The following is a 26,040-nucleotide window of genomic DNA, read 5'->3' as shown; positions in this document are numbered from 1 at the left end:
TGATAAACAGCAAGCAGGCCATTGTGGCTGGAACAGACTAGGAAAGGAGGGGAATAGTAGATGAAATCAGGGAGATAACAAGGAGCCAGTTCATCTGACCAGGGAAAGCCATTGTAACAACATGAATTTTTATTCTAAGTGAGACAGGGAGTGGTTTTAGGTTTTTGAGCAAATGAATGATGTGATCTGTGTTAGGTTTTAATAGGATCCCTCTAACAGCTGGGTTAATAGTAGACTGTAAGGGGCAAGAATAAAGCAGGCTATTGTGGTAACCTTGGCAAGAGACTAGGGTGGTAGCAGTAGAGGTAGTGAGAAGCGGTCATAGTCTGGATGTATTTTGAGATAGAGCCAACAGGATTGGCCTGTGGATGGGATGTGGTGTGAGAAGGAGAGGAGTTGAGAATGCCTCTAACTTTTTGGCTAGAGCAACTGGGAATATGGGGTTGCTGTCATCTGAGATGGGAAAAGCTGTGGATGGAGCAGTTTTGAGGAGCAGGTTAGGTAAGTTTAGGGCATCTGAGTTTGTGGTGTAGCTTGTATTACAGCTTCTTTTTCCTCACCACCCATCTTTAATTCCCGAAGTTATGGGTCTGCTTTTTCTTAAGCGACCTTTCATCTGCTTATGTCAAGAGTTGAGTGGCCTTTTTAAAAAATCAATTTTATTGATGTGTAATTTACATACAATAAAATATACCAAATTTAATTGTATAATTTGATTTTTAGTAAGTGCACACACCGATATAAATGCTACCACAGTCAAGATAATGTTTCAGTCACCCCCAAAAGTTTCTTTGTGCCCTTTTATAGGAATCTGGGAGTGGCTTGGCTGGGTGGTTCTGGCTCATGGTCTCTCATGAGGTTGCCATCGGGCTGTTGGCTGGGGCTGTGCAGTCTCTGAAGATTTGACTAGAGCTGGAGGATCCACTTCCAAGCTCCAGCCTCACTCACGTGACTGTTGGTAGGTGGCTTCGGTTCCTAGAATGTGTGCCTCTCCATAGAGAGTAAAAGAATGAAGTCACCATTACGACCTGTTCTCCAAGTCATTTGTGTCTTACTCTGTTCATAAGAAGCTAGTCATTAAGTGTAACCTACACTCAAGGAGGGGATTACACGTGGGTGTGAATACCAAGAGGCTGGGATCATTGGGGCCATCTTGGAGGCCGGCTACAATAATATTCACTTAAATTTAGTGAATTCAGGAAACATTAGAATGCTCTTAGAGAGAAAACAAAAAGCTCCCTATTCTCTTTTACTTGAAATATGATTTTATGATTTAAGAAAATGGGCTCATAGAAATCAGTCCTTTTATTCATTCTTTTGCTTATGTGGTTGTAGGAATATTTTCAAACTAAAAGTCTTCAATAAGGAAGTTCTCTTAATGGTGACTGACCATAAATAGTTACTTTATGTACGATCAGGTCAGAGCACAGAATTTTATAATCTGCCTTTTAAATATATTCGAAACTTTTGCACCCCGGTGTCTAGTGAGCTGTCTGCATTGGCTCTTAATAAGGATCTTTCTCAGAAGAGATTTAAAATGATACAGTATAGTAGAAAGAGCTCTGGATTTGAGTCAAGACAGTCATCACTATTTTCCTTACCTGTAAATGAGAATCAGAGTATGTACCCTATTCACGTATCTCATGTCAGAATTAAATGAGGTACCAGAATGTATAAAAATGTCTTTTACGTTGTAAACCCCTATCCAAAGTTAGGCTATTTGATGGTTTTGTAGGGTGAGATTATAGCTAACTGATGGAGTTTTTTTAGCATGCCTTAGGTAAGCCTCACTTCAGGTAGCTGAACAATGTTGGGACACCATATCTTTCCAAGTGGTCTGTCCTGGTGTGTTCATTATAAACCTTGACAGCCAAAATGTTCTTAGTTCTTCCTTAAACAAGGAAAAAGTAACTGATCAGAATTTAAATCATTCTTAAGTTAAAATTTTGTAGACCAAGCAATTCTAATTCCTTTGATCTTTCCTCTTTAGGACTTATGTCCAATTACTTTTTATTTCAAACAAGTGCAAATGATTATGGTTGACAATAAATTATTAGTCTAGAGTAGTCAGATTGATGGTTTTTATGTGTATTCTGTATTTCATAAAGCTTCATTGGGATTTTTAAATAATGATTGCATGTGCTTACTATATGACCCCAGTTTGTGAGTATAAAGATAAAGGGTATGAAAAACACAAACTGAAAAATGAACTTTACACTGTAATGTTTGTTCACCATTTTTTCTATGGAAATTAAATATGCTTTCTAGTTTTACTACGTTGACCCCAGAGAGATTAAACTTTTTTGATAGTTGCTGCATTCCTATTTATAACTTATAATTTTAATTGATAGTCACATAACATTAATATCAGACATTGAGAAGTAGTTATAAAATGTATGTCATTAGAGTAAGTACTTTTAAAAATTCTGATAAGTTTATTTTTTTCCTTTCTGGACTTTTTATACTTAAAACAGAAATCTTTTTATCATTCATTTTTATGAGCATAAAATGGCAAAGCAAAATTTAATAGCATTTGATTTAATGAATGAGGATAGAATCTTATTCTAAATGGCTTTTTCCAGAGGTCTGTGACTCTGCTTCTTCTAGAACCTTTTGCTTACTTGTCTGCATGATCTTTGTCCCAAAATAAATATTGTCTCTGTTTATATACCATTCACAATTTGGCAGAGTTTACAGGACTCCTTGATGTTAGCTTTCAGAAATCCTTATTTAAGATCAACAAGTTCCTTCTTCTTTTTAGATAGCTTAGTCATTCCAAGTAAAAGATATCTGTGGTAAAGCTTTGGAATGTGATTTTCCTCAAGGGAAATAGAGACAACTTCACAACTAACTTGTCACATCCAGATTTTAAGTATTTCAGTTAAACTAAAATATGAAGTATATTTTTCAGCAATTGGGTTTTGACAGTTTAGTGTATTGAAATAACTAATCTGGGCCGGGCGCGGTGGCTCACGCCTGTAATCCTAGCACTCTGGGAGGCCGAGGTGGGCGGATCGTTTGAGCTCAGGAGTTCGAGACCAGCCTGAGCAAGAGCGAGACCCCCACCTCTACTAAAAATAGAAAGAAATTATATGGACAGCTAAAAATATATATAGAAAAAATTAGCCGGGCATGGTGGCGCATGCCTGTAGTCCCAGCTACTCAGGAGGCTGAGACAGGAGGATCGCTTGAGCTCAGGAGTTTGAGGTTGCTGTGAGCTAGGCTGATGCCACGGCACTCACTCTAGCCTGGGCAACAGAGTGAGACTCTGTCTCAAAAAAAAAAAAAAAAGAAAGAAAGAAAGAAATAACTAATCTGTTTTTTAAAAATATATTTTAAGTATACTATAATACTTTAATAATAGCTAAATCATAAAATTTAGAACTGGAAGCTGTGGGCTTATATTTTTAAAGAAAATGTTTTATTTCAATTATTTTAAATCTAGGAGAGAAAGTTGACTGACTTTCTGAAAAATCAGAATGTTTTAAAATTAATATGTCATACCTTCCAGTTAGATTTACATGAATTTGTGTATTGGTAAATGTACCTCAGAAGTACTTAAAGATTGTGTACTCTCTTTTTTCCTTCTTTTGAATTGTATTATTTACATTTTAGCATAAAGGGGAAAATTTCAGTCTTGACCTTATCTGACGTATATATTCCAAATGAGAGCCGGTGGAAATAATATGTGTGAGAAGAGCATCCTTAACTCTTCCCCGCCTTGCTTCTACTTTCTACCCCAGTATTTTTTTTCAGCAGCCATTAGTCAGTATTTTTTAATGATTATTTCAAATACTGCCAGGATAAAGACTATTGAAATATTATCAACTGAAGAAATTAATTTTTGAATAGAGTTGCAATGTCCTAGTTTTACTGCTCCTCAGTTTCTCTTGTAATTGCAACTTCTTAGTCAGCATTGTTGAGGTATGATTTACATACAATTCACCTGTTAAGTGTACAATTCAGTGATAAGTGTGTACAGTGAGTCATGAAACCACCACCACAGTCAAGATATAAAACATTTCCATAAACTTAAAAAGTTCCTTCATGTCCCTTTGCAGATACTGTTCCAGTTGATACACACACACACACACACACTCTGTCTCTCTCTCTCTCATACTTTTATGATCCCCATTTTACAGATAAGAAAACATTTGTAAATTTTAATGCTACTTAGCCTGAGCAGGCTCAGAGACTTTGTTTCTTTGTATCATTTTTTGATTTCTGTTTGATATCACTTCTTTGATACTTAGTTTTCTACAGAGAATTAAAGGCCACAAGCTAACATGATAGACAGTGATATAGTAGGGAATTTAATTACTATTACCTTCTTTTATGAATTTATACAGTGTAAACAGTTGGAAATTAAAACCCACCATGAGCTTTTCTGTTTAAGCTGGGCTTTCTCAAACTGATGTGTCTTTAGGAGCCAAGAATTTTAAATAACATTTAAAATGTGCCTCTTGGCAGTATCACTGTACTTTCAGGGCTCTGATGCAGCACTGTCCTGTGTATCCTAAGAAGGAAAAGGCTGAGTCTGGGAATGGTTGGCAGATTGTTTTTGTTGGTGAAAACCTTTTTTTATTCATGTATGCAACATGTTGAACCCTTTAGCATTTTAAAACTTCAGATATAAAGGCAGGTTAAGCTTTAGATTAAAACAAAAGGATAGCCTAGAAACATGTGATTTTAATATTCCCATTAGAAGAACTTAGATGCTTTCAAACATATATTTTTCCCATATTACAGATGTTCAAAGTTTGTTCTGGGTAACACAATTGATAATTTCTAATAAGTGTCTGGCCTCACTTGTAGAACATTGTTCTAAATGATGAGCCCTTTGGGAGAACCCTCTAAATTTTTTGTGAGTATTGCTTATTCATGCTGCCTTTTTAGTCCTGAGTTGCCATCCCTTTGCTATGCAGAACATTTCTGGGCCATTTTTAAAAATTGAAATGAAATTCATCTTAATTCATCAATTACACAATTGAGTGGTTTTTAATATATTCACAATGTGCAGACATTGCCATTATCTAATTTGAGAACATTTCATAACTCTGGGCCATTTTAAATACATTTTGACAAATACAAACCAGTTTTTATGGTGATGACCACCACCAGGGACTGTGCTGGCTGGTTTACATTATTGCTAATTCTCTTAACCCTGCACTATATAGTGAGGTCCTTTATTTGATTTTAGAGCACATCCCTCTGGCGATAGCTTGATTTTACAGCTGAGGTAACCGAGGCCAGAGAGGCTAAGTAAAGCTTCAAAAGCCATGTACTCCATTTCCTAGGTAGAGCCAGAATCCAGATCCAGTTTGTTTTTATCCCAGAGTCTGGGTTCTTTGCAGTATACCTCACTACTGCTAATAAATAATCATTAGTAAGTTGTCCCAAAGTCCACATCCCATCTTACAAAATCTTATATAAAGTTATTTTGGCCCACTAAGTTACTCCTCCCATTAGAGTGAATAACCATTAATATATATTTTTTTATTGCCAGTCAGTTCATGAGTAGATTAAAATATTTTAATGTGGTCTTTTTAGACTTCATTTTTATGTCTTCAAAACAATCTTTAACCTTCTTTTTTTTGTTTTTAACCTCTAATGTGAATAGTTTTTGTAACTTGTAGTGTGAATGTTTGTGTTTATAATCAGGCTGCTGGAAAACTACATATCAATTCTTTTGTGTTAATTTTCTGTTAATAGTTATGTAAAGTCAGCTGTAACATTTTAAAGATTTAAAATTTAGGCCAGATGCAATGGCTTACACTTTTATTCCTAGCAACTTGAGAGGCCGAGGTGGGAGGATTGCTTGAGGCCAGGAGTTCGAGACCAGCCTGAGCAACATAGTGAGACTTCCTCTGTACAAAATGTAAAGAAAATTAGCCAGGCATGGTGACATACACCCATAGTCTCAGCTACTCAGGAGTCTGAGGCAGGAGGATCACTTGAGCCCAGGAGTTTTTGAGGTTGCAGTGAGTTACGTTGATACCATTGCACTCCAGCCCTGACAACAGAGTGAGGTCCTATCAATAAATTAATCAATCAATCAATAAATATTGACTCAGGAATGGACTATAATAAATAACATCTGACTCTTTTATTTCATCATTTCTTTTTTAATTATGAAACAGGAATAATTTTATAATTTAATTTTATATTTTTTTCGCTTATACCTCATAGGTCAGAACATTTCAAGACTCCCATAAATATACGTTGTTTACTTTGAATTATAGAATGAAGACGGCAGAACTAGTGAGCTAAGTCAGCTGTCCTTTGGGGGTAAGGAGTATAGATACTGCGAATTTAACCATGAAATTTTTTTTTTTTTTTTTTTTGAGACAGAGTCTCACTTTGTTGCCCAGGCTAGAGTGAGTGCCGTGGCGTCAGCCTAGCTCACAGCAACCTCAAACTCCTGGGCTCAAGTGATCCTCCTGCCTCAGCCTCCCGAGTAGCTGGGACTACAGGCATGCGCCACTATGCCCGGCTAATTTTTCTATATATATATTTTTAGTTGTCCATATAATTTCTTTCTATTTTTAGTAGAGACGGGGTCTCGCTCTTGCTCAGGCTGGTCTCGAACTCCTGACCTTGAGCAATCCACCCGCCTCGGCCTCCCAGAGTGCTAGGATTACAGGCGTGAGCCACCACACCCGGCCTAACCATGAAATTGACTATCCAGTCTCCATATATTCTTTAGAGAAGTACATACTCTATTTTCATATACCCTGAAATACTTGGAAAACATTAAAAATACAGTTTATAAATGCAGCTGTGGTTGAGGTGAATGTTTAGAGTCAGGAATTCTGGATGTGGCTTTTACTGCTTATTAGCTGTGTGACCTGCAAGTGAATTATTTAATCTCTCTCAGTTTTAATTTCTTCATTTAAAATTTTCCTTCCTGTTTGATGGTTGTAAAGGTCAAATAGGACTTAGAAAAGTTTTGAAATCTGTAAAGAACTTACATAAACGCAAGACGGTAATGCTAGTTAAACATGAGTGAAAAAGTATTAGGAAGAGAGAGTTAAGAAATGAAGGAAGGTGTTCTGTGGTAGTGTGGAGGCTTCTTTAAGCAAAGTGAATTCAAAGTAGAGGCATAGAGATGGAGAGGCCAAAAATAGCATTCAAGGTGTCACAGCATTCAAGTTTATAGTGGTTTGTGATGCTTAGGCTAATGGAACATTACATTTTTATACAGTGAGAAAGCTATCAGATATTTTAAATATACCTTCATGAAGAAAAATTTTATGTAAGAATATAAGTCATATTGCAAATTACCAAATTTTAGGTTAGACAGAAATGTTCTCTGCTTAACAAAGCCATGTATATCTCAGAGTATGGGTGTAATTGGTGCATAAGCATCTTCTCAAATGGCTCACAGAAGGAATGGCTCTTCCAGACAGTGGACCAGGGAGTGTTTCTAGGTGGAGTATTCTTTTGAAAAATGATGTTTACTATAAATGATTCAACTTAAAACGTGGATATTTACAAGATAAAGTACTGAACCATCTATATATATATATATGCTATGGTTTTTTTCTATATGTACATACTTATCTATGATAAAGTTTAATTTATAAATTATGTATAATAGGAGATTAACAACTAATATAAAGTGGAATAATTAAAGCGATGTGCTATAATACAAAATAAGGGTTATTTGAACATAAGCACTGTGATACTACAACAGTTGATCTGATAACCAAGATGGCTACTGACTAATGGGTGGGTAGCATATATGGCACAGATATGCTGGACAAAGGGATGATTCATGTCCCTGGAGAGATAGAGTGGGACTGTGAGATTTCATCACGCTACTCAGAATGGCATGCAATTTAAAACTTAGGAATTGTTTGTTTCTGGAATTTTCCATTTAGTATTTTTGGATCTGAAACCGCAGAAAGCAAGACCATGGATGAGGGGGTTGGGGAAAGACTGTTGGATTTGATACATTTTCCTCTTAAAAATTCTGCTGAGTCATTTTTCATTTGTTAACTGTGTCTTACAAATACAAGAATAGATATTACAAAATATGTTAAGTTTTAGGAATAATAAGAAAACGAATATGCATGTACCTGCTACTCAAATAACATTTGTAGTACATGAGAACTGACTGTGATGTCTAGTATGGTAGCCACTAGCCACATGTAGCTGTTGAATACTTGAAATGTGGCCGGTCTGAATTGACAGTGTGATATATGCAAAAAAATACAAACCAAATTTTCAAACCTGGAAGAACAGCCCAAAAAGAATGTAAGATATTGCAGTAATTTTTATGTTGATTACTTGTTGAAATAATATTTTAGATCTGTTGGGTTAAGTAAGATTATTAAAATTAATTTCACCTGTTTCTTTTTACTTTAAAAAAAATACCTACTAAGTAATTTATACTTACACATGAGGCTTGCTTTTGTGGTTTATACTGTATTTCTGTTGGACACAGATGCCTTAGAAGACCCTCATAGGCTGGGTGCAGTGGTTCATGCCTGTAGTCCTAGCACTCTGGGATGCCTAGGTGGGAGGATTGCTTCAGCCCAGGAGTTTGAAGCTAGAGTGAGCTATGATTGTATCACTGCACTCCAGCCTGGGCAACAGAGCAAGAGTCTGCCTCTATAAAGGATCTTGGTGATAACCATCCTCAAAATGCTTGTCTCTTGAATCTAAACTAATTGTCTTCTATGTCTAGTGTACTGCTATCATACTAGGTTCTTTTGTCCTTCATAAGGAAATTTTCTTGTATTTAGTGGATGACTTCCTTTCTTATGTTTTCTCTGTTTTCTTTTTGGAACATCTGCTATTTGGATGTTAGACCCCCTAGACTAACAGTGATCCTGTTAATCTTTTTGTCTTTGGGTCTACCTTTTGGAAGATTTCCTCTATTTTGTCTTCAAAGCCTTTTATTGAGTCATAATTTCTGCTATCATATATTTAATTTCTTATGGCTCTTTTTTATTCTCCAAATGTTCCTATTTTGGTAGCATCCTGTTCTTGTTTATTGGGTGCAGTATCTTTATGTGAGGATATAACTGATAGGTTTTTACTGCCCTGCATAGCTTCAGAGGAAATAAGGGGCTGCAACTGAAGCATAAAAGTGAGAATTTATCTTGGCTCAGCTTTTCATTTAGGAAAAGAAAACTACAGGGGAATCAAATTGAAATAATTATAGAGAGCACATTAGTGACATAAGGTCTCATTCATTCTCGACAAAAGTCTGAGTTTGGTTAACATTCATTATTGAACATGTATTTATATTTGTATACACACACATAATCTATTAAGTTCCAGACACATTCTGTAGTTTTCCATTTTATGATTTCTCTTTTGAAATGGAAGAAGTAGATTGGTAAATTATATTAAATCACTATAAAAGAAGCTATTTTTACACTTATGTGCAATCCAATTATGATTCAGAGGCAAAAGAGATTGAATGACTGTAGTGATTATCTGGCAGTTGAGCAGCTGACTTTGCATTTATGAACAAGGAGAACATGTGGCTAAAGGAGGATGAGTCAGAACCAAGTATCTTCTAAAGAAATCTGTTAAATAGACTACAGAAATGATAACAACTAAACAGTAGGGTACATACTTCTTCAGTGGAATATCTTGTTTGCTTGGGTGCCTATGGCCATCCCAGTCTCCTGATTCATTGGTCTGTGGGTAGGAACGTTGTCTGGGAAAAAATGGCTTCTTTCTCTTGGAAAGAAATTACTGTGTAAAACGTTGGTAGACATGTGTGTGTAAGCAATGAGTGTTTTTGTGGTGTTCTCCATGTTTCATAAGTTTTAGGTACATTGACTTGTCTGGTATTCACTATCACCTATGAAGGGGTTATTTTTTAACCCTGATTTTATATGTAAGGAATCTGAGACTTAATAAGCAAATATAAGTAATTTGTCTCAGATACACTTGATAGAGCTAGAATTTAAACCCAGGTTTTATGTGATTCCAAAGCACATTTTATTTTCACTGTTCCCATGCTGTCTTGGAGTTAAGCACAATGATAACAATCCCTTTCTTTTAAAAAATAAATACATATACATGGGCATGTTTGTGAATCATTGTGAAAGCACCATGAGTATTGATTTTGGGGTTAGAAATGCATTTTAGTGAGTGGATGAATTTGTAGATACAGAATCCACAAATAATGAGGATCATTTGTGGTCATTTGCAGACATGTGCAGAGTGGCAAAAAAATGAATCACATTCAGATCATGTTTCCCATTGAGGTTGGACAAAGGCGATGCTCTGCCTTCTTGTTTTAGCTCTCATACTGTAAACAAGTGTCCTTACCAAGTTCTATTTAGTGCCACATTTTCCACATTTTTATGCCTTTTCTTGGTGATTTCACTGTTTAAAATGGCCCCCCGAGCATAGTGTTGAAGTGCTATCTGGTGTTCCTAAGTTTAAGAAGGCCGTGATGTGCCTTATGGAGAAAATATGTATGTTAAGTTTCCTTCAGACATGAGTTATAGTGCTGTTTGCCATGAGTCCAGTGTTAATGAATTGACAATATATATTGAAGAAGGTGTAAAACAAGCTTACATATTGGTCAGTTGAGGAGGAGGTTAGGCTGGAAGGAACCTAACTCTGTATTTCACCTAAGAACAGTGGTTTAGTGTTCTCTAATTCAGTGTTCATGGAGACTTTATAGAACATAACTGGCAAATAATGAGAATCAACTGTGTGTGTATGTGTGTACGCTTAATGATTTACTTTACCTAGTATTTTATTGTCTGTTTTTCCATTAGCAGCATGTTGTAAATATCTTCCCATGTAGCATGCTTTCTAAAGTTTAAATAGTTTTCATTTTGGACATTTATTTATTCAACTCATTATCGTTGGGCATCTGGGTTATTTCTAATCTTTTGCCATTATTTAAAAAAAAAACCCTTGAGAGTGAACATCCGTACAGTCAAATATTTTGTGTATGCCTTTATTTAAGTTTTAGGATGCATTTATGGACATGGCATTGCTGGGTCAAAGGAAAATGCACACTTATTCCCCCAAATGCCTTCCCAGAATCCTTAGCCACCAACAATGTATAATAATAGAACCTGGTTTTCTTCCTGATACACATTGTTAAAAATTTTTTCAGTTTATTTTTGTATTTGTTTCAAAATAGTTATCTTGTTCTTAACATATTTGATTATTGTTAGTGAACATTTTTTCCTAATTTTGGCCATTTATTTTGTTCTGAACTCAATTTTACCAAATGGTTAGCCAGTTTTCTCAACTCCACCGGTTAAATAAAATATCCTTTTACCATTGATTTTAAGTGTTGCCTTTTTCATATATTGAGTATTTATGTACTTGGTTTCATTTTGGGGTTTTTTGATTCTCATTAAGTTGTCTCTGAATGCTACAGCACTACCACACATTTATTGATTTGTTACTATGTTTTAATATCTGAAAGGGCAAAAAATTACTCTTTTTCTAGTATTTCCTTGGATAGTCTGATTCTTTTATATGAACTGTTGACTTATTGCTCAAATTCCAGAAAACATTATTTTAAGATTTCATTGGAATGCTGTTAAAATAAAGATTACTTTGGGAAAAATTGGCATTTTTAGTCTTCCCATTCAAGAATGTCATCTCACTAGTGTTTCAAGTCTTTTTTGTCTTTCAGAAATCTGATTATGTTCTTCTTATAGAGCATACGTTTCTTATTAAGCTTATTCTTAGTAGTTGATACTTTTATTGCTATTTTAAAATAAGTTTTTCCATCTTTTCACTAAATTGTTACTGTTGTAATATAGGAAAAATGTTGGTTTTATTATTTATTTATGACCAGCCGCTTTATTGAACTCATTATATTCCTTTGGTTTTTCAGATGAATCTTATGGATGTTTGGGGGAGATAATCTTCAGATAATATTTCCTAGTCATATTTATATGCAACTTTGTTAGGTCTGTGATCTTTAAAAGGAGGTTGCAAAGCTGCTAAATCCAGCTTCTTACATTTTACTGTCAGTAGTACTTCTCATAACCTTAAAATTCATCTTATATCCCCACCTCCTTTATGACCATATCCTGTACATAGTTGACAGGTAATAAACATTTGTTGAGTAGGTAGATCTTTTCAAATGGAAATTAGTATAGGGAAGCTACAAGAAAAAAATTCTAAATTCTAGCTGTTTTCTGCTCCTCTGTTAATCAGTATTTAAATATTTATTGAGAGCCTAAGGAGTAATGATCATTTCCTCTTTATATTTTCCTAATACCTTGATTTAAATAGACTAGAATCACAAGCGTTTACACTCTTAACAACTTACTACAGAGAAGTGAAATATCTTTTCCAGTTGAAAGGAATTTTTTTTTTTTTGAGACAGAGTGTCGCTTTGTTGCCCAGGCTAGAGTGAGTGCCGTGGCGTAAGCCTAGCTCACAGCAACCTCAAACGCCTGGGCTTAAGCAATCCTACTGCCTCAGCCTCCCGAGTAGCTGGGACTACAGGCATGCGCCACCATGCCCGGCTAATTTTTTTTTCTATATATATTTTAGTTGGCCAGATAATTTCTTTCTATTTTTAGTAGAGACGAGGTCTCGCTCATTGCTCAGAGCTGGTCTCGAACTCCTGACCTTGAGCGATCCACCCGCCTCAGCCTCCCAGAGTGCTAGGATTACAGGCGTGAGCCACCGCGCCCGGCCTGAAAGGAATTTTTTGAGGGTGAAGTCTAGGCAGCTTACTTTTGTCAATAGCTTTGACACTTGGTTTTTGTGCATATTAGTTTTATTTCTCAGTACTGAGGTACATGTGGGTCTTGTTTACAAATCTGTGGGGGTTTTTTGTTTTTTCTTTGTTTTGTTTTGTTTTGTTTTTGTTTTTGTGTTTGAGACAAGGTCTCGCTCTGTTGCCCAGGCTAGAGTGCAGTGGTGTCATCATAGCTCACAGTAGCTGGGACTACAGTCGTGCATCACCATGCCCGGCTAATTTTTCTACATTTTTGTAGAGATGGGGCTCCTGCTCTGGGCAAATCAACAGTTATTCTGTTTTAATTTTCTTGAAATTATCTTCTTTAGAATCACTCAGAAAAGAGAACTCTCTGCTATCCCTTCAATTTCTCTTAGTTCAACTACCTAGTAGCTAGAAACCTTGATCTTTTCTATAAGTACATGGTATTGTAGAGGAAAGGGCAGTTTGGGATGCCCCTGCTTATTCTAAATTTAGGTAGTTGGAATTAGTAGCCTCCAGACCCTCAAGGAAGGAACTGTTTGTATGGGTTAATAAATGAGAAGTTGCCTGGGTTCTCTCCCACCCTTCCTCTGGCACTCAAAACACAAGATTACTAATTTTTACCTACTTAAGAAGTTTGGTCCATTTACTAAATGAAGAATATTTGCCATCTCTCAAGCTCTGTGCTAGAAAGCCCTTGGTGTCTATAAGGGAAGGGGAAAAATGGAGTTTTTAGTAAGTGAATCTTTCAATCTTTAAATCTAATAAAAGCAATGGACTACCTTAGAAAAATGCACATGGAGTTAAACACATTTTTACACAGAATTTCAGGAGGTTTCTGGTCTTTTGAAACTTATCTTTATATAAACCCAAACCCCTGTAGGTTGTCTGAGCTCCAGATTAAGAACTCCTGCTTTAAATAAAAGCAGTGCTAAAAGTTGAGTGATCTAAGATCCCATAACATAATACTAAGATATCAAATGCAGCCAACAGGGAAATTTTTACATGGGGGCCTATAACTTAACCTTTAAGCCACTGGGCTCCTTATATGTTTCCTTTTACTTCACTGGCAGTTCATAGCCTGCTCTACTGCATTCTTTTCTTCTACCCAGCATCTAAAAGTTGGATTTCCTCTAGGTTCTTCCTGGGTCCCTTCTTTCCCCCTATTTACTTCTTGGGGAAGCATCTCTTCCTTTCCTCTGGATTTGAATATCACAGTATTGGTGATGGCTGCCAGATTTATAACATCAGCCCGGATCTAGTCTCAGAATGCCAGAATCCCATATGCAACTGCATATTCAAAATCTTGATTTAGATACCTCATAGATGCCACATACATGTAACAGATAAGAAAAAAATCGTTGCAAACTTTTTTTGAGATATAATTCACATACTGTAAAATTTACTCTTTTAGAGTATACAGTTCAGTAATTTTTAGTATATTCAGAGTTGTATAACCATCACTGTCTAATTTCAAAACATTTTTATCATTCCCCAAAAGAAATCCTATACCTATTAGCAATTACTTCTCATTCCGCCCCCCCACCAGCCCCTGGCAACCACTAATCTCCTTTCTGTCTCCCTAAATTTACTTGTTCTAGACATTTCATGTAATGTGGCCTTTTCCTGGCTTCTTTCGCTTAGCATTATGTTTTCAAGGTTCATCCATGTTATGTATCAATATTTGCTTTCTTATGACCAAATGATAATCCATTGTATGGATAGTGCCACTGTTGATGGTACAAACATGTTTTTGTTGAAGCTCTACTACTTGAATGATAGGGAATTTAAAGCAACAGAATGTGAAGATAAAGTAATATATATAATTTGGATTGAATATAACATTGCAAATACCAGTATTTAGAGCTTTAGTTGATTAAAAATTATGTTAAACTTTTACCTATTTTTTTTTTTTTTTTTTTTAAGACAGAGTCTCGCTTTGGTGCCCGGGCTAGAGTGAGTGCCGTGGCGTCAGCCTAGCTCACAGCAACCTCAAACTCCTGGGCTTAAGCAATCCTACTGCCTCAGCCTCCCGAGTAGCTGGGACTACAGGCATGCGCCACCATGCCAGGCTAATTTTTTCTATATATGTTTTAGTTGGCCAGATAATTTCTTTCTATTTTTAGTAGAGACGGGGTCTTGCTCTTGCTCAGGCTGATTTTTGCCTATTTTTACAAAAGAACACAAAAAGTGAGTCTATAGTCAGTTTTTTTTTTTTATTTTGAGACAGGATTTTGCCCTCTTGCCCAGGCTGAAGTTCAGTGGCCCAATCTTAGCTCACTACAGCCTTAAACTCCTGGGCTCAAGCTATCCTCCTGTCTCAGCTTCTCAAGTAGCTGTGACTACAGGCACATGCCAACACACCCAGTCTGTAGTTACTTTTGAACACTTTGTGAAGTCTCAAACAAATTCTGTGATATTTTACTTTGGAAAGATAAGCTTTTTGTGTTTGATTAGCTGCATCTATTTACTCATTTTAAAGGCTTTATAAAATCCATTTTGTATAAAATATTTTATTGCTCTAGGACAATGGGTTTAATCCCTAGGTCATATTCTAATAAATTTTCTTTTTAAAGTTTGAAATAAGGCATCATCATTTTCAGTGAAAAATGTCTTTGTGTTTAAATGACATTATGGAATTACATTACAAAATGCCAAACTGTTAAGAGACAGAATTTTATTTTCTTTATAGTTTGAGGTTTGGTATTCATGAATGCATAAAAGCACCAAACATTTACTTTGAAGATCTACACATAAAAGTGTAATTATTTGAATAAGAACATCTAAATAAATCACTGGGATCATCTAAATATTATTTTTAATTATGATTCCAGACACTGGTCTTGATTAAAAAATGTAGCCATTTTCTGAAGCCATTTAGGAATTTCCCAAACAGACCAGTGGTTTTCTTTGTCATGAGAGAATGTTTATAAAGAAGTAATAAAAGGGTTTTTAAAAAATTTAGTAATTTCATAAGGAAAATATTTTTGACTGTGACATTAGTATGAATAAGCTAAGAGATTATGATATCTTCAATTCTAAAAGACACAAATCATTGATGAAGAGTATAAAATCTGATTAAAGTGGTATGAAATTGACCTTTCTCTGCTATCAGCTGAGAAGAGTTCTCTTCATGATTAGCATGAGAATTTTAAATGAGGTGTGTTGGTAAATGAAATGTTCTGCTCTCCACTGCATACTCCCTTTCTCTGTTAGAAGGTTAGGTGGACAGGTGGAAATCTTCATGAGCAATGTTGTAAGTCAAGTTATATCCATATGAAATATAAAGGAGTATTGTTTTTAGGTTTTGTGAGTTATCGAGCATGAGGGGGTCACAGTCACTTGTTAGACTAGGTGCACATTGGTGGAGTTTCACATTTACAGTGTGGAAGGGAATGAGCACTTATCACAACAGAAGGAAATATGTGGTTAAACGGTTTTAGCTATAACTGTAGACTATTTCCCTTGGTCCAAATGGGAGGAGAAATGGAATCTTTTGTTTTTTTAAGTAGAAGTTGGTTCAGTGGTTTATTGAAGCCCTTAGCAAAAATGACTGTGATTAGTAAAGAGGAATGACATAAATATGTAGTAGGAAAGTATAAATCTTAAAGGTTTTATTTTACAGGTATCTCAGGAATAATTTTTTATCATATTTGTAATTATTAGCAGTCAGTTATTCTTATTCAACATCTCTAAAAACAAGAAGGATCCAAGACTGAAGAACCTGCTGAACTGAGTAAAGAAAAAAATGGTACTTCCAGCTTTTTCCTCAAAATGAGAAATCATCTTACAAATTATATAGGTGATAAGTAATGGCAGTTTTTAGTTCATAAAGCACTGGAATTATCCAAAGAAAATACGTTTGGTGTAGGTAAATGAAAAACCTAATTGATAAAGATATATTTGATAACCTACAGTTTTTAAAACTCATTAAGTCCTGCTTCCTCTGCATTTTAGAAATCTTTTTCAAGGTAGTAAATGATAAAAATCTATGCTGATTTTTATTCAGATGTTCCTGTGAAATGAGGTAGAGAATAATAATAATGTGAGGATTTTGGGGGGTTTTGTTTGTCTGTCTGTTGCCTGGGCTAGAGTGCAGTGGCATCATCATAGCTCACTGCAGTCTCAAATTACTGGGCTCAAGTGATATTCCTGTCTCATTCTCCCAAGTAGCTGAGACTACAGGTGTGCACCATCACACTTGGTTAATTTTTGTGTTTCTTTTGTTTTGTTGAAACGGGGTCTTGCTATGTTGCCCAGGCTGTTCTCGTACTCCTGGCCTCAAGTGATCCTCCTACCTCAGCCTCCCAAAGTGTTAGGATTACAGGCATGAGCTGCTGCACCCCGCCTGAAATAATGTTTTTAAAAAGTAACTGTCAGGGCTGGGCGCAGTGGCTCACACCTGTAATCCTAGCACTCTGGGAGGCTGAGGCAGTAGGATCGCTTGAGCCCAGGAGTTTGAGGTTGCTGTGAGCTAGGCTGCCGCCATGGCACTCTAGCCCGAGCAACAGAGTGAGACTCTGTCTCCAAAAAAAAAAAAAAAAAGTAACTGTTAGGATAGTGTGATGTTAGTGTAGAGGAGATTATAGGAACTGTCATAAATTTATGTTTTTCACTTGTATCACAATAAAATATTCACCTCAAGATAATAGCATTAGCACTATCCTTTCTGGATGGATCCTTAATTACTCTTGACAACAATTATATTTTGAGCCAATATAAGAATTAATTTGTTAGTTTGGTAATCAGAAATTACCTGAATTTGGCAATCATATCTAAAGTGATTTTTGCTGTAGGTTTATTTACTTACTTGAAAAAAAATAGTGAATAAATTGGTTATTTTTTGCAGAAGAAAAGTTAATAGCACTCTAAAACATCAATCAATTCGAAAGCACAAGGATGTAAGAGTTTTCTGAGATTTACAAGATGAGAGATACTTTTGGTTTCAGCAATTTTTAAGATGTAAAATTTATTGATACCCTTTTTTAACCTCAGTGCATAAAGTATAGTGAACATATTTATTTTGTCAGTGACTTCAGATGTAATAGCATCCCAGGATGCTCATTTTAGATATTTCTATAATGTATAAGCAGATATAGTTGTTGGATATGATACAGGAAGTCTGGCTAATTTTCTTATCTAATATTGCATGTGAGGAATAAACAGTCCCAACTCTTAAGAGTTCCAGATGCTTGGGTTATTTGTTTTTTTTTTATGTTTTTATTAAGTTTTAATAGATTTTGTTATATTTAAGAATTTCAACATTGAGTCTAAATAACTAGATTTTGGGTTAACTTACCAGTTTCTCGACGTATGAGTGATATTACATATAATTAAACCATGTGACCTTAAACTTTCTACTATATTTAAAAGACTGTGAAATAGCTTGAATTAAATTCCCTATCAAAGATAGCAGTGTTTTGCCCTGGATTATTTATGAACACCTAAGGATAAACCACACATTATCTAAGGTGATTCCACAATAAATGTTATACCAGGTAAAGTTCTTTGGCTAAAAGCAGTAGAAATCAACATTGGCTAAGGAGTGAGAAAAAAAAAGAAAAAAAGGATTAGTTATCAGCAAGCCCTGAGGTAGATTGTGAAACTGAAGGGAAATATAAAGAGCCTGACCCTGGGTGGCTGCAGGGATCCAAGTTGAGGGAAGCAGTGCATGCTTTCCTCCTCAGAGGATAATGGGTTTCATTTGTTTTCCATCTTTATATCTTTATACCCAAAAATCAGATGTGTCTGATTGTCCTAGCTTCAGCTAGAAGAGCAAAAATGTCTACTTCAAGTATCACCTTACTACAGTTTTTACAAATCCTGTAAAACTTCCTTTTAAAAACAATATGGAAGAATTATTTTTAAAATAAACTAACTAAGTCAAATAAATTTGTAGAATATGATCAGAGGCTATGGCTTATAGATATACTTTCTTATAATTCTTAATTTTATAATTGTATTCCTCTTTTTTTAAAAAGAAAACTACAGAGTTTATATAAGTAAGCTTAGTTCTTTGATTTTCATATGTCTGATGGCTTTTCAGTGATTTTTTTCCTTCTTTTCTGTGTCTCAGGTATATTTGAAGGCTCCCATGATTCTGAATGGAGTCTGTGTTATCTGGAAAGGCTGGATTGATCTCCAGAGACTGGATGGTATGGGCTGCCTGGAGTTTGATGAGGAGCGAGCCCAGGTAGGGTGACTTCAGGCTTTCCCGTGAGTGTGGTTCCTTTATTTATCCCCTAATCTTGCCTCTGTCTAGAAACCTATTTACTTAGTCTTTAAGAGTACGTATAGAAAGTATTGTGTTTAAGTCATATTGAGAAATCCTAAAGATGTTGAGACCCAAAATTTGGTCCTGATTTTGGGAAATTTTTTTCTTCAGTGGTTCTAAATTTCACTGTCTGCTCAGTGGGGGCTTCAGAGTCCAGTTATTGGCTCTTTTTAATATCTGTTCTTCATCTTTAAATAGCATGAGTACTTTCTGAATGCCTGAGTGAGGAGCTTAGCAAGTTCTCTCTCCATGAAGCAATTATAAAACTGGACAAAAATTGTAAAAAAAACAAAACAAAACACCCCCTTAAGGTCTTTGGAAGTTAACCAAAGGACATATATTGAGAGGCATTTATTCAAGCAAAGCTATTGAATTTTAGTAAGATCAGTGACAGTCTGTGATATTTTAGTCAAGAGCTGTTCCCATCCCTTCCCCAGCTCTGTGGTCCTTCAGATTCTACCCTGGGCAGGCAGGGCAAGCCATGAAGGCTGGTAGCTCTGCTCTTGTATCAGAGAGAGCTGACTTTGTTCAAAGCAGAGCTTGGAAAAACTCCATGCCCAGGGATGTTGTCGAAAATGCCAGATGTCTCATTGGCAAGCAATCTGGTAAAGCTAATGCTGCTGCAGGAAGCAACAAAATGGTAGACCAGCCAGAAATTTATCAGGGAGATCCAGGGAAAGAGATAGTAAAGTGGGCCCTACTTTACACTCAAGTGGTCCAGAAAACCATGTGCATGTGCAAGGATACACCTGCTCCAAAGAGAACACAGAAGCTGCTAATCCCTGGCTGAACACGGGGTAAACTGGTAAACTCCCTGAACTTTGAAAGTATTCCCCAAGCCGCACACAAGTCTAATGGCAAAAGACAGAAGCCTCCTGGCTCAAGGTGTTTAAGCAAAACCCCTGACCAATTATTGGTTGACAACTAAGCTATGCTGACCAAGGGGCAGCCTCCCAGAAAGCAAGACTAAAAAAGCAAAAGTTGAGCGGTGACATCAGAGGCTGCACACTGCTGGGAAAAACAGACCACAGAATTACTCCATGCAAGTCACTAAACAAGTAAAAAGCAACAGTAAATTGGAAGCGAGGATCAGAATTCAGAGTTGCTACAGTATGTTATCTGAAATGTCCAGTTTTCCACAATATGATGAAATAATAATAAAAAATAAATTTAAAAAATGTCCAATTTTCAACGAAAAATTATGAGACATGGAAATAAACATGAAAAGTGTAACTCCAGGGGGAAAAAAAGCAGGCAATGGAAACTATCTTTGAGAGGGCCCAACTGTTGATTCTTAGTAACACATACTTCATAATAGTTATTATAAATATGTTCTAACAACTGAAGGGAAATTCATTCCTGTAATGATTAAAGGAGATTATCATGGCAATGACCCTTCACATAGAAAATCAATAAAGGGATATAAATTATGAAAAAGGATCACATAGAAGTTCTGGAGTTGAAAAGTACAATAACTGAAAAAAATTCACAAACTCAATAGCAGATATGAGCTGACAGAAAAAAGAATTGGCTGAGCATGGTGGCTCGCACCTGTAATCCCAGCACTTTGTGATGCTGGGGTAGGAGGATCACTTGAGCCCAGTAGTTCACGGTTACAGTGAGCTGTTATGTTGCCACTGCAGTCCAGCCTAGGTGACAAGGTGAGACCCGTGTCTAAAAGAAAGAAATAAAAATAAAGAATTAGTGAATTTGAAGATAGATTAATAGAGATTATCCAGTTTGAAGAACAGAAAGAAAAAAACCAAGAAAAATAAACAGTCTCAGAGACCTGTGGGACACTAGCACATATACTAACATACATGTAATAAAAGTTTCAGAAGGAAAGAGGCAGCAAATATATTAAATAATAGCCAAAAACTTCCACATCTGATGAAAAGCATTAATTTACATTATCCAAGAAGCTCAGTGGACTCTAAGAAGAATAAACACAAAGAAATCCACACCTAAATGTGTCATAGTGAAACTGGTGAAAGACAGAATCATGAAAGCAGCAAGGACTCATCACATACAAGGGAGACACAATAAAATTAACAGCTGACTTCACTTGAAATTATGGAGACCAGAAAGTAGTAGGATGACATATTAAATTACTGAAAGAAGACATAAAAGCTTCTGATTATTAGCAAGTATTAATATCTTTTAATTGTTAGATATTAATCTTCTAGATAAAGTTAAAATAAAAAGAATAGGCCAGGTACAGTGGCTTATACCTCTAATTCAGCATTTTTGGAGGCTGAGGCAGGAAGATCGCTTGAGGCCAGGAGTTTGAGACCAGCCTGAGCAACATAGTGAAAGCTCATCTCTAAAACATTTAAAAAAAAAAGAAAAGGAGCTCTCTTGTTATTTCTTTGTTGTCTCTTCCCATATTGTTCTCCATATATAGAAATGTGAAAATTTTCTTATCAACTGATCAATAAATAAAACTTTAGCAAAATTAAGATTCAAAGTTAAAATTCTTAAGAAAGAATCCCTGGCTAGGCATGGTTGCATGTGCCTGTGGTGCCAGCTACTTGGGAGGCTGAGGAGGAAGAATCCCTTGAGTTCAAGACCAGCCTGGGCAACATATCAAGACCCTCATCTCTAAAAATCAAAAGAAAAGAATCCCCGCTACAATGGTAAGAAATCCCCAACTCTTACAGAAAAATAATAAACAATCAGCAATCTGGGAGGCTATTTCTGTAAGAAGTGATAAAACAGATTGAATTTACATAAGGAAAAATGACTTCTAAAACTATTTTATTAAAATGATAGGTTAAAATTTTTAATTTAACCCTCAGCATTTTTCAGTTAGAATTTTCCAAGCCTTATTTTTTCCCAGTCCATAAATTAAGCTATATTACTCCAAAGTAAGTGCCATCTGTTGTGATAGTAAACTAGTATGATAACAGGTATTATATAATGTTGTAAAAATTTCAAAGCAGGTGATCTTAACCATTCATTCAGCAGTCAGCACTTCTCTGTAGCTCTCCTTGTCCCCAAATCATAGGCAAGATAATAAAAGTAAAATAGGCAATGAAGTGTAGAAGTTAGGAGCAGGAGAAGTTCATAGTCATATAATGTGAATCCTGGCCCTACCACTTACCAGCTGTTATGGTAAGCTGTTATGGACTGAATGTTTGTGTCACCTAACCTCAAATTCATATGTTGAAGCCCCAACCCCCAATGTGACTATATTTGGAGATAGGGCATTTATGGATATAATTAAGGTTAGGTGATGTCATAAAGGTAAAGCCTTGATCCAATAGGATTAGTTTTCCTTATAAGAAGAGACAGGAGAGAGCTCTAGCTCTCTCTGCCATGTGAGGACACAGCAAAAACGTGGGTGTCTACAAGCCAGAAGGAGGGCCCTCACCAGGAACTAAATGGGCTGGCACCTTGATCTGGGACTTCTAGCTTCCAGACATGTGAGAAAATAAATTTCTGTTGTTTAAGCCACCAAGTTTAATTATCTTATTGTGGCATCCTGACCTGAGACACCACCTGTGTGATGCTGGCAAGCTATTAATCTCTCCAGGCCTCAGATTTCTTCATAAAATGCAATAATGCTACCCACAAAATGGTGGACAGTTGAGTGAGATACCATATGCAGAGGGCTAGGCCTAAAGCACAGTACGTGGCGTATAGTACAGTTCCTAAATGAAGACTCTTGGTTTTGTTACTGCTTGTACTTGAGCACTTTATACTGTGGTTTCCACTATTCTCCTAATATCTGTCCCATGTAGTAATGTGTAAAATTGCAAAGCATAATTTCAACCTTCTCTTATTGTGCTGGAATGGGCCCCATATATAGGGAGTGAGCCTGGCTGGCAGCCCCACTTCTATGACCCGGCACAGCTTTGTTTCTCTCCACTGATCACACAGACAGAAGTAACTCTTCTGAATGAACCAAAAACAGTTTTTTAAAATTCACCTAAGTTCATGGTTAATGTTATATCACTGATGATGTAATATAATTTGATGTAGAATTAGAGTGACTATAATACTTATTGTCACTGGAATTTCCTAAAAGCAAAAGATGTTTAAAATAACTAAAATTGTATAAAATAAATTTGACCCACAAATTGGTTTTATTATATTTCTAGCCCTAGAAAAATAGTTTCATTCAAAAACTTGTTTTCAAAAATAAGTTTTTCTTTGTACATTAAAATAACATATCTGTTTACAATAAAGCAAAATAAAAGATACATCTTTATGGGGCCGGGCACAGTGACTCACATGAGCCTGTAATCCTAGCACTTTGGGAGGCCAAGGGTGGAAGGATCCCTTGAGGCCAGGAGTTTAAAACCAGCCTGGGCAATAGCGAGACCCCATCTGTACAAAAAATTAAAAAATAGCCCAGTGTAGTGGGATACACCTGTAGTCCCAGGTGCTAGGAAGACTGAAGCGGAAGGATCACTTAGCTATTATTAGTATTAGCCAGAAATTGTAAACTGCACAAGTGGCCATTAGCAGTAGAATTTAAGTGCATTTTTTCACACAAAGAAATACAATGAGAATGAAAAACTTCAATTAACATACCTTTTATGGGTCAATTTTAAACACACATTGAGAGTACAAAACACATGCTATATGAATCCATTATATATTAATAAAAGTCAAAAGTGGGCAAAACTAATATATGCTAGAAGTAAAGATTATGGTGTACCCTTGGGAGGAGGGGAGCTAGTTACTGGAGTGAGGCAAGAGGCCTCTGGGATGCTGGTACTGTTTTTGTTTCTTCACACGGATTCTAGTTATATGGGCAGGTTCAATTTGTGAAAATTTATCAAGCTTTATTTTAGGACAATGCTGCCCAGTAGGATTAATATACAAGCCATATGCTATAATTTAAAATTTTCTAGAAGCCTTATTAAAAAACAGAAAAAGATTGGGTTCTTGAGAGGCTATTGCAAGGGGGGAAAAAAAGAGAAAAAGAAGTAAGTATGATTTTCGTATTATGTTTTATTTAACCCAGTATATCCAAAATAATATTATTTGAACATGTAATCAATATAAAAATTTATTATTTTACCTTTTTTGTAGTAAGTATTTGAAATCCAGTGTGTATTTTCCACTTACAGTACATCTCAACTCAAACTAGTCATATTTAAAGTGTGCAGTAGTAACAATGGCTAGTGGCTGCCATATTGGACAGCACAGCCTTAAGATATATGTACTTTTTTAGTATGTATAATATACTTCAAATAAAATGTTTTAAAAGTTTTTCCACAAATGAAGATATTTCCGAGTATAGTTATAGTAACTCAAATTTAAATATTTTACTAGTTGTATTTTCATGTTTTAATTTTAATTTCTCTAATTTGTAGATTTAAATTTTAATGTGTTCTTTACACACTTGATTTTTAATAATTGCAATTCTCTAAAAGCTTAAAAAACTGAAAATTCTGACATTTCACCATTGAATACTTTAATCAGAGATTTACAACTAATTTTGAACACAATGTAACTATGAGGACTCACTTACCAAAGAAGGTCAGTGTCATTGTAGGAACTAGATTGGTTTCGGGGTAGTTCCTTTAAAGACTCGAATTTTCTAAAAATCCAAAGAAAGTGTGTACTGTCATGATGAGATTTTTTTTAAAATTCATCATCAGCTTTGTCACAAAAATTACATAGTTCAGTTACTTTATTGATATATAAAGTTACTTGTAAGTTATATAACTGTAACTTCTAAATGATTGGCTGAATGTCTCACTTCTTTGGATTCAATTATGAATTACCTGTGTACCACAACTAGTTTCTAGTAAATTTCTATTTTGTAGTTTTTAATTCAGTGAGAATGTTATTTGTTTATATCATATGTATTCCTCTAACCTTTATATTGTTAAGAGTCAGTAATTTTATCTTCATTGTACTTTTTAAATGACTTGGCTTTGGCAATCACAAAAAGATGTCTCACCTTCAGTAAAATGGCCTTTCAAAACTTTTATTTGATTTCATGATGGGGTGAGAAAAACTGAACCATTATTAGAATTAATAGATTTTCTATAAGTACCTGATGACACACTGATATAAAACTGGTGGACTTTTATTTCCAAGGGTTTTCTGTTAATGAAGCCAACATATAAACAGCTTTGTGGTTTTGTATGTACACGAGATTGTTGGTGAAATTAATTTGGAAGAGTCATTTGATTTAAATGAAAAGTTATGTCTGCAGAGTGGTGTGTTAAATGTACCGTTTGCAGCTGCACATATCGAATTGTTGTCTTTGACGTAGATGCTGATGCTTCTTCAGGAGATTTATTTCTTTTGGTTTTCATGTGATCAGTGATATTATTCTGATCCCCACAGAGAATAGTAAATGTCGATACTTTGTGCAAATTACACATTCATCATCAGCTTCCTTGGAAATGAATTTAATTCTTAATTTTTTTTAAGCGTGAACTTCTAGTTTTTAAATTCTTTGCTGCAGAAAGGTAAGTGTTACCAAAATATATATAAAATAAATATATCTGTGGATGGAGACAATAAAATAAAGACAAAAATCACTGCAGCAAGAATGGTCAGAATATTCTGTATATGGTCTATGAGAGGACTGCTAAGCCTTTATTTCCCATATGGATTTCACATATACCCAACCATGTTTTTTTTTTTTTTTTTTGAGACAGAGTCTCTCTCTGTTGCCCAGGCTAGTGTGAGTGCCGTGGCGTCAGCCTAGCTCACAGCAACCTCAAACTCCTGAGCTCAAGCGATCCTACTGTCTCAGCCTCCCGAGTAGCTGGGACTACAGGCATGCGCCACTATGCCCAGCTAATTTTTTCTATATATATTTTTAGCTGTCCATATAATTTCTTTCTATTTTTAGTAGAGATGGGGTCTCGCTCTTGCTCGGGCTGGTCTCGAACTCCTGAGCTCAAACGATCCGCCCACCTCGGCCTCCCAGAGTGCTAGGATTACAGGCGTGAGCCACCGCGCCCGGCCCCAACCATGTTTTATCATGACCCCACCTGGCTACTTTATACAGGTTGTAGTATAGACCATGAAGTGACAGACTAGTGTAACAAAGGGCTAGTGGAGACCAGAGTGTTGAAAACCTCTCCTACCATCACCTGAGACTGGATGGAATTAG

The 26,040-nt window shown here is 35.8% G+C and overlaps 1 protein-coding gene across 4 annotated transcripts in view; it reads left to right on the top strand.

Moving 5' to 3' along the window:
• The window catches only part of CBFB (core-binding factor subunit beta), a 51,320-nt gene that overhangs the window by 10,505 nt on the left and 14,775 nt on the right, over window positions 1-26,040 (top strand). For 3 of the 4 annotated variants that reach the window (XM_069456373.1, XM_069456371.1, XM_069456372.1), the window contains one exon: window positions 18,753-18,869. The exons of the other annotated variant lie outside the window; for it this stretch is intronic. In XM_069456373.1, the coding sequence (XP_069312474.1) occupies window positions 18,753-18,869 (117 nt within the window). The remainder of the gene's footprint in view (window positions 1-18,752; window positions 18,870-26,040) is intronic. 4 annotated transcript variants of the gene reach the window in all.

Source organism: Eulemur rufifrons, chromosome 23 (assembly GCF_041146395.1).
Source record: "Eulemur rufifrons isolate Redbay chromosome 23, OSU_ERuf_1, whole genome shotgun sequence".
Taxonomy (NCBI): Eukaryota; Metazoa; Chordata; class Mammalia; order Primates; family Lemuridae; genus Eulemur; species Eulemur rufifrons.
Note: the sequence above shows the minus strand (reverse complement) of the source record. Positions and strands in the feature narration are given on the sequence as shown.